Below are 14,990 nucleotides of genomic sequence, written 5' to 3'. Positions count from 1 at the left end.
CTCTTTTTTTGGTAGAAAATTCAAGGTTTCTGCACACAGAGACAGTTTTACTTCTGCTTTTCTGATACGGATAGCTTTTATTTCTTTTTCTTGACTTGCTACTCTGGTTAAGACTTCCTGTAATAAAGTTTAATAACAGTAGTGAGAGTGGGCATCTTTGCGTTGTTTCTGGTCTTAGGGGGAAAGCTTTCATTTATTCACTTTTGAGTTTGATGTTAGCTGTGGTCTTATCATTTATTACCTTTTATCATGATGAAGTTTATTGATGTTTATATCTTGAAAGGATATTGAGTTTTGTCGAATACTTTATCTCCATCTACTGAGATGATCATGATTTTTAGCCTTCATTTTGTTAATGTATCACCTATTGATTTGTATATGTTGAACCATTCTTACACCCTAGAGGTAAGTCATTCTTGAACATGATATATGTGCTGTTGAATTTGGATTGCTAGTATTTTGTTGAGAATTTTAATCTGTCTTCATCAAGGATGTTGACCTGTAGTTTTCTTTCCTTTAGTGTCCTTATCAGGCTTTGGTATGATGGTAATGCTGGCCTCATAAAATGAGTTTCAAAGTTTTATGTTCTTTTCAAGTTTTTGAAAAAGTTTGAGCAGGATTTGCTTCTTTCAGTGTGTGGTAGAATTAATTGATGAAGCCATTACATTTTGTGATTGTGAGGTTTTTGATTATTGATTCAATCTCCTTATTACTTATTGGTCTGTTCAGATTTCCTGTTTCTTCGTGATTCAGTATTGGTAGCTTGTATGTTTCATTTCTTTTGGGTTATCCAGTTTCTTGCTGTATAATTATTCATAGTAGTCTCTTTGTCTGAGAAGGCAATGCCACCCCACTTCAGTACTCTTGCCTGGAAAATCCCATGGATGGAGGAGCCTGGTAGGCTGCAGTCCATGGGGTCGCTAGAGTCGGACACGACTGAGTGACTTCACTTTCACTTTTCACTTTCATGCATTGGAGAAGGAAATGACCACCCACTCCAGTGTTCTTGCCTGGAGAGTCCCAGGGACGGGGGGTGCCTGGTGGGCTGCCGTCTGTGGGGTCGCACAGGGTCAGACACGACTGAAGCAATTTAGCAGCAGCAGCCGTCTCTTTGTAGTAGTAGTTTCTTCGATCCTTTGTATTTCTCTGATGTCAGTTGTAATGTCCTCTCTTTCATTTTTAATTTTATTTATTAATATCTTGTTTAAAAAGTTAGGCTAGGTAAAGTTTTTTCAATTTTATCTTTTCAAAACAACTCTTTGTTTCATTGATCTTTTGTGTTATTTTCTGGTCTCTGTTTCATTTATTTCTGCTCTGACTTTTATTATTTTCTTCTGCTAACATTTGATTTAGTTAGTTGTACTTCTAGTTTCTTGAGGTATGAACTTAGGTTGTTTATTTGAGATTTTTTTTTCCCCCTAAAAGGCATTTATTGCTGTAGACTCCCTTCTTAGAACTGCTTTTGCTGTATCCCAAAAGTTTTGATATATTGTTTCCTTTTTCATTTTTCTCAAGATAGTTTTTGATTTCTCTTTTTATTTTCTTTGAATTTTGTTTTTTTCATGAGTGTACTGTTTAATTTCTGCATTTCCACGTATTTATGAATTTTCCAGTTTTGCTCCTGTTACTGGATTCTAGTCAGTCTTCTTAAAATTTTTAAGACCTGTTTTGAGCCATAAGACATGATGTGTCATTGAGAATGACTTGAAGAGAATGTGTGTTTTGTTTTGTTGGGATATTCTCTAATATGTCTGTTAGTTCCAGTTAATTGATAGTGTTGTTCACGGCCAAATATTCTTTATTGATTTACTCTTTAGATGATCTGTCCATTGTTGAAAGTGGAGTATTGAAGTCTCCTATTATTATTATGTTGCTATTTATTTCTCCCTTCAATTCTGTTAATATTTCCTTTATATATGTAGGTGCTCTGATTTGGACCCGTATATACTTGCAATTTTTATATCCTATTGATGAGGTGACACCTTTATTATTATACAGTGTCCTTCTCTGTCTCTTTTATGATTTTTGACTTAAAGTCTATTTTGTCTACTATAAATATAGCCACCCCTTCTCTATTTTGGTTATCATTTGCATCAATATCTTTTTTTCCATTCCTTCACTTTTGGCCTTTGCGTGTCCTTGGCGCTAACGTGAGTCTCTTGAAGGCAGTGTATATTGTGTCTTGGTTTTTTGTTTTTTTAATTCATTCAGTCCTTATGTGTCTTTTAGGAGGCATAGTTAATTTACATGTAAAGACTTACTGTTGCTCTTTTGTTCGTTGTTTTTTCACCATTTTGTAGTTCACTTGTGCCTTTTTTCCTTCCTCTCCTTGTGATTTGATGCCTGCTTTGTGGTGGTATTCTTTGATTCCTTTCATCTTCTCTTTTCTGTATCAATTATAGAATTTTGCTCTGTGGTTACTGTAAAGTTTATATAAAACATACTGATAAAAAAACAAAACAACATATTTATAATAGTTATTATACGCTGATGATAACTTCAGTCTTATATAAAAAACTTACCTGGTTACTCCCCACTTTACAATTTTGATGTCACAATCTTTTTATATTGTTTATCCAGTAATAGATTTTTTTATAGCTATAGTTATTTTTAATACTTTATATTTCAACTTTTATTCTGAGTCACTTGATTTACACAGCACCATGACAGGATATACCATGATATTTGACTATATATTTAGTTTTACCAAGGGCTTCCCTTGTGGCTTAGATGGTAAAGCATCTGCCTACAATGAGGGAAACCTGGGTTCGATCCCTGGGTCAGGAAGATCCCCTGGAGAAGGCAATGGCACCCCACTCCGGTACTCTTGCCTGGAAAATCCCATGGATGGAGGAGGCCGGTAGGCTACAGTTCATGGGGTTGCAAAGAGTCAGACACGACTGAGCGACTTCACTTCACTTCACTTCACTTTACTTTTACCAGTGAGTTTTATATTTCCAGTATCTTTTAATTTCAGCACAAAGAACTCCCTTTAGCATTCCTTATAAGGCAGGGCTAGTGGTGATGGACAGGGAGGCCTGGCGTGCTGCAATTCATGGGGTCGCAAAGAGTCGGACACGACTGAGCGACTGAACTGAACTGAACTGAGTGGTGACTAACTCACTTAGCTTTTGATTTTTTTGGAAAGTCCTTATCTCTTTTTCCATTTTGAAGGACAGATTTGCAGATAAAGTATTCTTATTTGGCAGTTTTTTTTTTTTTTCCTTTCACCACTTTGAATATATGTTTTCTTTCTGCTGAGAAATCATGGATATTTTTGAGGTTCCTTTGTATGTGATGAGTTTTCTTTTCTCTTCTTTCAAAATTCTCTTTTTGTCTTTGATTTTTGAGAATTTGATTGTAATGTATCTAGGTGAAGATTTCTCTCTTTTTTCTTTCCTTTTTGTTGGGAAATACTCAACTTACAGCACTGTGTAAGTTTAAGGTACACAGTGTAATGATTTGACTTACATGCATCATGAAATGGTTATTACGCTGTGATTAGTGAAGCTGAAACTCCAATACTTTGGCCACACTGATGTGAAGAGCTGACTCATTTGAAAAGACCCTGATGCTGGGAAAGATTGAGGGTAGGAGGAGAAGGGGATGACAGAGGATGAGATGGTTGGATGGCGTCACTGACTCGATGCACATGAGTTTGAGCAAACTCCGGCAGTTGGTGATGGATAGGGAGGCCTGGCGTGCTGCGGTTCATGGGGTCGCAAAGAGTTGAACATGACTGAGCGACTGAACTGAACTGAACTGAACCGAGTAAACATTCATCATCTCAAAATTAGTGGAATAGAAAAATAACAAATACATTCCTTTGTATTTAATCTATTTGGGATTCTTTGGACTTCATCAATCTGGATGTCCTTTTCCCTCTTCTGATTGAGGAAGTTTCCAGTCAATATTTCTTTTTTTCCCCTACTATTTCTATGCTTTCTGACCCTTTCTCTTTCTTATTCTGGGATTCCTCAATGTATACATAATTTATTTTGATGGCATCCCATAATTCTCAGGCTATCTTCCTTCTCTTTCAATTGTTTATCTTTTTGTTCTTTTGCCTGCATAATTTCAAATGATCTATCTTGAGCTCACTGGTTTTCTTTTCCTGTGGCTTGGTCAAATCTAGTCATTGTGTTTTTTAATTCCAGAATTCCTCCCTTCCTTCTTTCCTACTTCCCTCCCTCCCTTCCTTCTCTCTGTCTCTTGTTTAACTTCTCATTTTTGTTATGTATTGCTTTCCCAATTTTGGTTTTAATTGTCTGTCTGTGTTCCTTTAGAGCTCACTGCAGTTCTTTAAGACAACTATTCTGAATTCCTTGGCTGGCAGTTCATTGATCTCCATTTCTTTAGGGTTAGTAACTGGTGCTTTATTTTGTTCCTCTTTTGACGTCTTATTTTCCTGAGCATTCATTGTTACTGTAGCCTTGTTTTGGTATGTGTGCAATTGAAGATGTAAGCACCTCTTCCAGTCTTTGGCTTCTGCAGTGAAAGCCATTTGGTGGAGTCTGTGAGTGGGTTTGCTGCTGGAGTCTTCGGCAGGCCACTCTGGTGTCTGGGGGTGGGCTTGAAACCTGAGTTCACTGCTATGTACCTTATACTTGAGTCTCCCTCAGCACGCCTGGTGTTTGAGACTTCAGATTGGGGCCTGAAACCTGCATTCATGGGGTAAGCCTGGAGCCTGGTTTCTTGGGGTTTGACCTGGCATCAGGATGGGCCTAGAGTCTGAGTCGATGGAGGCACAGCTGAGTCCTTGATCTGTGTGGCCTGGCCTGGTGCCTGATGTTACTTGGCAGGTGTGGAGCTGGGGTTTGTGGCGATGTTGGATGCACACTTCACTCTTCTTCCTCCTTGGTGGGTGGCTCTCTGCATGCTGCGTTGCCTGGGGTTGGAGGTGGGGTGATGTGAGTAATATGAGATTGTCTTTGATACCCTCTTCAATGCATCTTTTCTTATTTCTATATATCACCTGGGTGCTTTAATTTCTCACCTGGAATCTTTAGCTCTTATGAAGGTAATTTTGCATGGGGATATTTGTTCAAATTGATGATTCTGCAAGGAGATGAGTGCTAGAAACTGCTATTCTGCCATCTTATTGATGTCACTCTTGTTTCATGTAAGTCAGCCTCTTTATTTAATAAATGAGGAAGATGAAATCTAAAGAGCATTAAAATAAGTAGCCTTCATAGAAATTGTTAGTTGTAAAACTAGAGTAAAAATTGTATCTCCTAATTATTTTATACTCTGTCATGCTGAATATTTCTATTCTCTATTCAGATCTTTTCCTATAATCCCCTCTTTCTCATACTTGTTCCCTTCCTACCAGTTCTTTAAGTGTAGCATGTTGGTTGCAGAATGTCTGGAAAGTACCCAAAACAAAAAGATGAAAATAATCTGTTAATAGCCTTTCAAAGATAACCCAATGCATAATGTTCTGGTATTTGGTTCATATGTTCATTAGAAATATTGTTTTGTAGTCTGTCTTATTGCTGTATATATTTTGATTGTTTTTTTTTCCTGGTCATTAGTCTTCAAAATTTATATCAATATAAATAAACAAATAGAAGTATACATTTTAATCATAGTGTTATTATGTACTTTGTTGAGCTGAGTGTTTGTATGCATATTTGGAAAATTGGTAAGGAATTTGAAAGTGAAAGAAGTGAAGTTGCTCAGTCGTGTCCGACTGTTTGCGACCCTGTGGACTGTAGCCTACCAGGTTCCACCGTCCATGGGATTTTCCAGGCAAGAATACTGGAGTGGGTTGCCATTTTCTTCTCCAGGAGACCTTCTCGACTCAGGCATTGAACCCGGGTCTCCCACATTGTAGGCAGACGCTTTACCGTCTGAGCCACCAGGGAAGTCCCGATAAGGAATTTACTACTGTGGAATTACTTTATCTAAGTATATGAACGCTGCAGCATTATTTTGCTATAAAATGTGATGTTTGTAAAGGTATCTGATGGTGTCTGATAATTTTATACACATGTGCATGTACCCTTATAATTCCTACATGGCTAGTACAATTACTGTTATGTTATTTGTTTAGATCAGTGCTTCTAAACTTTTTCATACTGTAGCATACACAGTTCAGTTCAGTTGCTCAGTTGTGTCTGACTCTTTGCAACCCCATAGACTGCAGCTAGGCTTCCCTGTCCATCACCAATTCCCAGAGTTTACTCAACCTCATGTTCATTGAGTCAGTGATGCCATTCAACCATCTCATCCTCTGTTGTCCCCTTCTCCTCCCGCCTTCAGTCTTTCCCGGCATCAGGGTCTTTTCTAGTGAGTCAGTTCTTCACATCAGGTGGCCGAAGTATTGGAGTTTTAGCTTCAGCATCACTCCCTCCAATGAATATTCAGGACTGACCTCCTTTAGGATGGACTGGTTGGATCTCCTTGCAGTCCAAGGGACTCTCAAGAGTCTTCTCCAACACCACAGTTCAAAAGCATCAATTCTTCGGTGCTCAGCTTTCTTTATATTTATAGTCCAACTCTCACATCCATACATGACTACTGGAAAAATGATAGGTTTGTCTAGACAGACCTTTATTGGCAAAGTAATGTCCCTGCTTTTTTAATGTGCTATCTAGGTTGGTCATAACTTTTCTTCCAAGGAGCAAGTGTTCTCCAATTGCTTGGCTGCAGTCACCATCTGCAGTGATTTTGGAGCCCCCCAAAATAAAGTCTCTCACTGTTTCCATTGTTTCCCCATCTAGTAAATGATAACAATTGTGTGGCATACTAGGGAAAACTGAGACGGTTATCACGTTGCTCTGTTACCTGAGTCCTGGCCTGGCTACCCAGACTGATGCGCGGATCAGTATTTTGGCCACATGAAAATCCTGGTTGAAAGCTCTGAGTTACAGCACAGTGTTGATAAGGTCTTAGATTATTTCCCCTGGTATTGTGTCAGATTATTCCTTTTTCTCACAGTGTACTGTTAGTGTGATCTACCAGTGTTGCAAATATGTACAGTTTATCTACCTTACTGCTGATGGACATTTAGGTGTTTTGTGGTATTTTTTTTTAATGTTATGAATATAACTTTTGGTGGAAATAAGCAGTTATTTCTCTTGGTTATATTCCTAGGGGTGAAATTGCCAGATCATAGGGTAAGAGTACATTTAGTTTCATTAGATAATAATAGTTTTCTGAAGTAAGTATGCAGTTTTACATTCTCGTCAGCAGTGTGTGAAGTTCCAGTTACTTTATTCCTGACAGTGCTTTGCATTGCCATTTCTCCTCGTTTTACACATTCTGGTGTGTGTGTGTGTGTGTGTGTGTGTGTAGTGATATTTCACTGTACAGTTTTCTGATGACTAGTGATGCTGAGCATATTTCATATGCCCGTTGGTCATGTGGATGACTGCTTTTTCATTGAACTTTTCATTTTGAGATCATGGTAGTTTCTTAAGTCATTGGAGGGCTTTCCTTGTGTCTCAGCAGATAAAGAATCCACCTACAATGTGGGAGACCTTGGATTGATCCCTGGGTTGGGAAGATTCCCTGGAGAAGGGAAAGTCTACCCACTCCAGTATTCTGGCCTGGAAAATTCCATGGACTGTACAGGGGGAGCCTGGTGGGCTACAGTTCGTGGGGTTGCAAAGAGTTGGACACAACTGAGCAACTAACTTTCTTTTCAAGTAGTTGGAAGAAATAATAGATTCTCTGTACACTTTTTCTGGTTTCTCCCAGTGGTTACATCCTGCAAAATGATAGTAAAATAACAGAACCTAAATAACTGCCTTGATATAGTGTCTGGTGGCTCAGTGGTAAAGAAGCTACCTGCAGTACAGGAGACACAGATTTGATCCCTGGATTGGGAAGATCCCCTGGAGGAGGAAATGCAGCCCACTCCAGTATTCTTGCTGGGATAATCCCATGGACAGAGGAGACTGGAAGGCTACCATTCACGGGGTCAGAAAGAGTCAGACTGACTTGGAGACCAAGCATAGCATAGTAGCATAGTCATATACAGGACATTTCTATCACCACAAGGATCCCTCATGGTGCCCCTTTATAGCATTACCTACTTCCTCCCCCTTAGCCACCTCCTCTTAACTCCTGGTCATCACTGATTTATTCTTCATTTCTATAAATTTGTCATTTCATGTATGTTATATAAATGAAATTATATATATGTAGTCTTTAGTGATTGGCTTTTTTCACTTAGCACAATTCTCCGGAAATTCATCAATATTGTGTCATGTATCACCAGCTTATTTCTTTTTATTGCTGAATGGTAACCCATAGTGTGGATACAACTCAGTTTTTAAACCATTTACCTCTTAAAGGACATATGGGTTGTTTCCATTTATTGACTGTTACGAACAAAGCTGCTGTAATTTGGGGTGAACATTTTCATTTTTCTAGGGTGAACATCCGAGACTGCAGTTGCTGAGTCATATGGTAGTTGCTTGCTTAGTTTCTAAAGAAACTGTCGAACTGTTGTTTAGAATGCTTCTGCTATTTCACATTCCTTTTGACAATGCACAAGAGATCCAATTTCTCTGCATTCTTGCCAGCATTTGGTGTTTTCAGTATTTTTAAACTTAATTATTCTGGCAGTTCTTTAGTGATAACTTTATTGTGGTTTTAATTTGCTTTTCCTTAATGACTGATGTTGCATATTCTCTTTGGTGAATATCTGTTCATATCATTTGTATTTTCTAATTGGGTCATTTATTTTTTTACTGTTGAATTTTGAGATTTTCTTTTATATTCTACATGCTAGTCCTTCACTAGGTCTGTAGTTTACAAGTATCTTCTCCCATTCTGTGCCTTGGCTTTTTATCTTCTAACAGGTCTTTCACAGAGAAAAAGTTTTAATTTTGAGGTGTAATTTATAGTTTTTCCTTTTATGGATTGTGCTTTTGCCTAGACTTAGATCTCTAAGATTTTCTCTGATGTTTTTCCTCTCAAAAGTTTTGTAGTTTTATATTTTACATTTATGTCGCTGATAGTTTGAATTTTTGTATAAACTATGAGACTTTGAAGTTAATTTTTTTTTCTTTTGCCTATGGAGCTCTTTTTACTCCAGTACCCTTTGCTAAAAAAGCTATTTTTCTTTAGTGGAATTGCATATGTACCTTGTCAAAAATCAGCTGGATATATTGATGTGGGTCTGTATCTAGGTTCTCTATTCTGTTTCATTAATCTATCTGTCAGTCCCTCTGCTCGTATCGCAAAACCGTTGCTATAGCTGTATGATATGTCTTGAAATTGCATAGACTCATTCCTCTCACTTCATTCTCTTTTTCAACGCTATTTTAGCTTTTATAGTTCCTTTGCGTTTCTATGTAGGTTTCAGAATAATCTTCTCAACCTCTCCAAAACTTTTTCTGAGGTTGTAATAGGAATTGTGTTAAACCTATATATCACTTTGGGGCAGAACTGATATTTTTCAATATTGAGTCTTTCTGTCTATGAATATTTATTTATATATTCTTGATTTCTAACATCAGCATTGGGTAACTTTCAGCATATAAGTCCTACACAGGTGTTATGGATTTTCCCCTAAGTGTTTTAGTTTCTGAGGAGTTATAAATGCTGTTGTTATTTTTAATTTGGGGGTCCACATATGTATTCATTAGTCTCGTATAGAAATACCAGTAAGTTTTGTATGTTTAGCTTGTATCGTATGCCCTTGCTCAACTCCTTTATTAGTTCTAGGAGGTGTGTGTGTGTATGTGTATGTAAATTGCTTGGGAGTTATGTTTACTAGACAATCGGGTTATAGGGACACTTGTGTTATAAGAGATGTTATGTGTGTTTCCAGGAACAGAAGAAATTTTTTCTGTAACTACTTGAGTATGAAGCAGCACACCATATTCTGCCCATCAGTTCAGTTCAGTTGCTCAGTCGAGTCCAACTCTTTGCAACCCCATGAACCGCAGCACGTGGCCTCCCTGTCCATCACCAACTCCTGGAGTTTACCCAAACTGATGTCCATTGAGTTGGTGATGCTATCCAACCATCTCATCCTCTGTCGTCCCCTTTTCCTCCTGCCCTCAATTTTTCCCAACATCAGTGTCTTTTCGAATGAGTCAGTTCTGCGCATCAGCTGGCCAAAGTGTTGGAGTTTCAGCTTCGACATCAGTCCTTCCAATGAACACCCAAGACTGATCTCCTTTAGGATGGACTGGTTGGATCTCCTTGCAGTCCAATGGACTCTCAAGAGTCATCTCCAACACCACAGTTCAAAAGCATCAAATCTTCGGTGCTCAGCTTTCTTTATAGTCCAACTCTCATATCCATACATGACTACTGGAAAAACCATAGCCTTGACTAAACGGACCTTTGTTGGCCAAGTAATGTTTCTGCTTTTGAATATGCTATCTAGGTTGGTCATAACTTTCCTTCCAAGGAGTAAGCGTCTGTTAGTTTCATGGCAGCACTTACCATCTACAGTGATTTTGGAGCCCCAAAAGATAAAGTCAGCTACTGTTTCCATTGTTTCCCCATCTATTTCCCATGAAGTGATGGGACCGGGTGCCAAAAGTCTGAAAGAGACTACTTTCTAAACCCTGAAGATAGTAGAAGACCAGTAGAACTGAGGAGATGGTTGAGGATCCAGGGAGTAATTGAAAATAACACCAACATTTTGTTCCTTAATTATGTAATTAGGTGAATGTGACACTATTACCTGAGGTTGGAAACTCAGAAGTAAAAGCGTTTTGAGGAAACACAAGAAGTTCTGCTTTGGACAGGCTGATTTTTTTTGGATGTCTCTGGTACATCTTTATTGACATGTCCAATAGACATTTGAAGTATGAATTAAGAATTTAGTGGAAATGTTAGGGTTATATTGGAATTTCTACTTTGATATGATAGATGATGCAGTGGGAGGGAACATATACAGAAGGAGTAGCTATCTGAGGAAGAAATGCTAACAAAGGAATAGCATTTAGAGATATAATGGGAGAATGAGAAGACTGCAGTCACAGAGACCATAGAAACTTCTCTTCTGTCAACATTTTACCTATTTGCCAAGATGCATCTTCCAGATATTATTGTCTGCCCAGTCCCGTCTCCGTTTTGGTCATGTTCTAATAGTAGTTCTATAGCAGTTTCTTCTTCTTCTAGTCTAGCATTTAACACACTGCCATATTGTCATTAATTGTTTATATGTCTGTTTCTCTATCAAGTTTTTATGTTCCTTGCAGGCAAGAATTAGATCTGACTCACCATTGTGTTTCCTGTGTATGGCTTACTTCTTAATAGCAGTTTGTATAATTGAGTGAAGTAGATTATCAGAAGCTTCTAAGGGGTAGAATAAGAAAAGAATTGAGAAGAGGCCGTTAGATTTCCCTTAACACAGGGAAAGTGTTCTGCCCAGAATGGTGAGGAGTGAATGCAGGCTTCTCTGGTCTTCCTTTTCTCAAGTCTGTCTTGCCCTTTCTTAAATTCCCTCCCTCATTCCCTAATTCTGTCATCTTTTGTTCCTTTGATCATATTGTTTCACCTTGATAGAACAGCATTTCTTCATGGTACCTGTGAGAATGCCTCTGATCTAGCTCATATTCCCTTTTCAATGAAACTGAATGAATGGTTTTTATCAGTTTCTAGTTTTTGTCACTGGAATTCTCTAATATTCAGGTTGATAATATCTGTAATGCAGTTTTGTTTAGCATTCAATTTCTATTTGAATTGAACTTCACTTTTTTGTCTGTTTAAAAATATATCTTATTTTTCAGTTTAAAACTTTTTCAGTTCAGTTCAGTCGCTCAGTCATGTCCGACCTTTGTGACCCCATGAATCGCAGCACGCCAGGCCTCCCTGTCCATCACCAACTCCCGGAGTTCACTCAGACTCATGTCCATCGAGTCAGTGATGCCATCCAGCCATCTCATCCTCTGTCATCCCTTTCTCCTCCTGCCCCCAATCCCTCCCAGCATCAGAGTCTTTTCTAATGAGTCAACTCTTCGCATGAAGTGGCCAAAGTACTGGAGTTTCAGCTTCAGCATCATTCCTTCCAAAGAAATCCCAGGGCTGATGTCCTTTAGAATAGACTGGTTGGATCTCCTTGCAGTCCAAGGGACTCTCAAGAGTCTTCTCTAACACCATAGTTCAAAAGCATCAATTCTTTGGTACTCAGCCTTCTTCACAGTCCAACTCTCACATCCATACATGACCACAGGAAAAACCATAGCCTTGACTAGACGGACCTTTGTTGGCAAAGTAATGTCTCTGCTTTTGAATATGCTATCTAGGTTGGTCATAACTTTCCTTCCAAGGAGTAAGCGTCTTTTAATTTCATGGCTGCAGTCAGTATCTGTAGTGATTTTGGAGCCCAGAAGAATAAAGTCTGACACTGTTTCCACTGTTTCCCCATCTATTTCTCATGAAGTGATGGGACCGGATGCCATGATCTTCGTTTTCTGAATGTTGAGCTTTAAGCCAACTTTTTCACTCTCCACTTTCACTTTCATCAAGAGGCTTTTGAGTTCCTCTTCACTTTCTGCCATAAGGGTGGTGTCATCTGCATATCTGAGGTTATTGAGATTTCTCCCGGCAATCTTGATTCCAGCTTGTGTTTCTTCCAGTCCAGCGTTTCTCATGATGTACTCTGCATATAAGTTAAATAAGCAGGTTGACAATATACAGCCTTGACGAACTCCTTTTCCTATTTGGAACCAGTCTGTTGTTCCATGTCCAGTTCTAACTGTTGCTTCCTGACCTGCATACAGATTTCTCAAGAGGCAGGTCAGGTGGTCTGGTATTCCCATCTCTTTCATAATTTTCCACAGTTTGTTGTGATCCACACAGTCAAAGGCTTTGGCATAGTCAATAAAGCAGAAATAGATGTTTTTCTGGAACTCTCTTGCTTTTTCCATGATCCAGCGGATGCTGGCAATTTGATCTCTGGTTCCTCTGCCTTTTCTAAAACCAGCTTGAACATTAGGAAGTTCACGGTTCATGTATTGCTGAAGCCTGGCTTGGAGAAATTTGAGCATAAGGCACTATAAATATTTATCTCAAATTTGGAGGTTACTTATCATGTGATTGATCCACGTTGTGGCCCTTTATCTATTATACCTTCAATAAACTAAAGTGTCTTCTTTCTGTCCCGAAAATTGAATTTTCATAGAAGAGCTATAAAATACCTGGGTTTTTACTTTAGTTTGTAAATATATGCTATTATTTCAGTATCTTCCACATAAGAGCTAACTTAAGTGGGAAAAGTTGGTTGGATTAAACAAAAGACCCTTTTTCTTTTCAGATTGCAGCAATTCTCCGGAAACGAAAATTAGACTATTATTTACACAAACTGCTCCCTGAGATCCTACAGTCTGCTTCATTTCTGACTGCTAATGGGGCCTTGTTTATGGCTTTCTTTTGCATTTTAAGGTTGGTACTCATAATAACCACTGGAGATTAATGCAAATTTCCTTTATTGAGATAGAAACAAACAGATGTTTATATAAATGTTGTGCAGGTCACTCCTTGTTTATTTTTTTCTCTCTGGGACATGGCATTTATTTATCTCAAAGAAAGCTTGTAAAACCAGAAGTTGTGGCCCTCTTGGCCTAAGATGTGATATAAACTTCAAATCATTGCTGTGATTATGGAACAAAAGTGCTTTAACGCATCATATATTTTCTGGGGCCCACTGTATTTACTGCGTTGTTAATGAGGATTTCTTAACTTTTCAGTTTTATAGATTTGAAATTCAAAGCAACTGTCCATGATATAGCTTAGGTCCATATGTAGTGAATGGACTTCAAAAGGACCATAAGATGCTTGTGTTTATCTATGAAACTTCTGGCATATCCTACTGATGAAACTTTTGGTCTTGATTCAGTGCATTATCTGTTTCACATGCTTCATGCTATATATATGCATCACATATATATATATGCAGTTAGAATTCAGTTTTTGGTGTTGTGATGTACCTAACATATTTAGTAGATATTTACTTTTTATCTTTCGAACAACCCAAACTAGTTATTTAATTTGTCAAGTTGAAATACTTTACATTCTATTAATATTATGTTACCCACTTAGTATTGCCCAAAGTAATTCTGCAGGTAGAAATATAATTTCCAGATGTCTTTCATAGATTCTTTTTTCTTAAGAACAGTAACATTTATAAACTTTTAAATTGTGCAGAAAATAATTGATACAATTTATACTATTGAGTAAATAAATCATGCCTTTAAATTGACCTGAATAATCTGTGCAAGAAACTCTTTATCATGTAGTCTCTGGAAAGCTTCTAATACTTGTTAAAACTCTAAAAATAAAGTTGTAGGATAATTAGATTTAATAATAATAATAAATTGTTCTTGAAGCATATTTATGTTATGTGAACCCTTTGGTTAAGTTGTGAAAACATTAAATACTAATTATAAGATAACATCTATGTTCTTTCTATACCTGAGTCACTGAGTTATTTTCCTTTAATTCTTACATTCAATAATTTATTAAGTCATTTTTCGATTTTATTAGAGGGAGAACCACCTCCAGTTTTCTCAGGCAGAAAGTTTCTGATGCCCATTGCAGAAATACCTATGTTATTTGTAGATTTTCTAATTTTTTAAAGCTAAGCTTCAGTTGAAAAGATAATTTTATCTGTGATTCTTGATCCTTATCTGTATGTATATAGCAAATACTTTTTCCTATAATACATCATTTAGCAGTTGAGCACCATTGTTCAGATACTTTCTTATTATTTTTTTGTTTCTCCCCTTCTTAGGAATATATCGTCTTTGAAAGGAAAAAGAATTTCCTAATATCTCCAGACTTCTTTTTATTTTCTCTTTGAAAACCCAAGAAGTTAATGGCCATTTGTAGTGAAACACCATAGTGAGACACTTTGCAGATTCTTTCTTTCAAATGATGTATTCTAGTAAAAGAAAAGCTTTGTATACACATATAACTAAAAGATATAAAATATTTTAGTAAGTGATGTAAGAAAAACTTATCCAGGGTTGTAGAAGCAAAAGGGAGACATTTGTTGAATATTTATCATGTGTTAA

General features: G+C 37.5%; 1 protein-coding gene across 1 annotated transcript in view; it reads left to right on the top strand.

Moving 5' to 3' along the window:
• Positions 1-14,990, top strand: part of TMEM135 (transmembrane protein 135) — a 264,007-nt gene that overhangs the window by 26,518 nt on the left and 222,499 nt on the right. Inside the window, exon 2 of the mRNA XM_006069758.4 lies at positions 13,232-13,359. Coding sequence (XP_006069820.1) covers positions 13,232-13,359 — 128 coding nt within the window. The remainder of the gene's footprint in view (positions 1-13,231; positions 13,360-14,990) is intronic.

This window comes from Bubalus bubalis, chromosome 5, assembly GCF_019923935.1.
Source record: "Bubalus bubalis isolate 160015118507 breed Murrah chromosome 5, NDDB_SH_1, whole genome shotgun sequence".
Taxonomy (NCBI): domain Eukaryota; kingdom Metazoa; phylum Chordata; class Mammalia; order Artiodactyla; family Bovidae; genus Bubalus; species Bubalus bubalis.
Note: the sequence above shows the minus strand (reverse complement) of the source record. Positions and strands in the feature narration are given on the sequence as shown.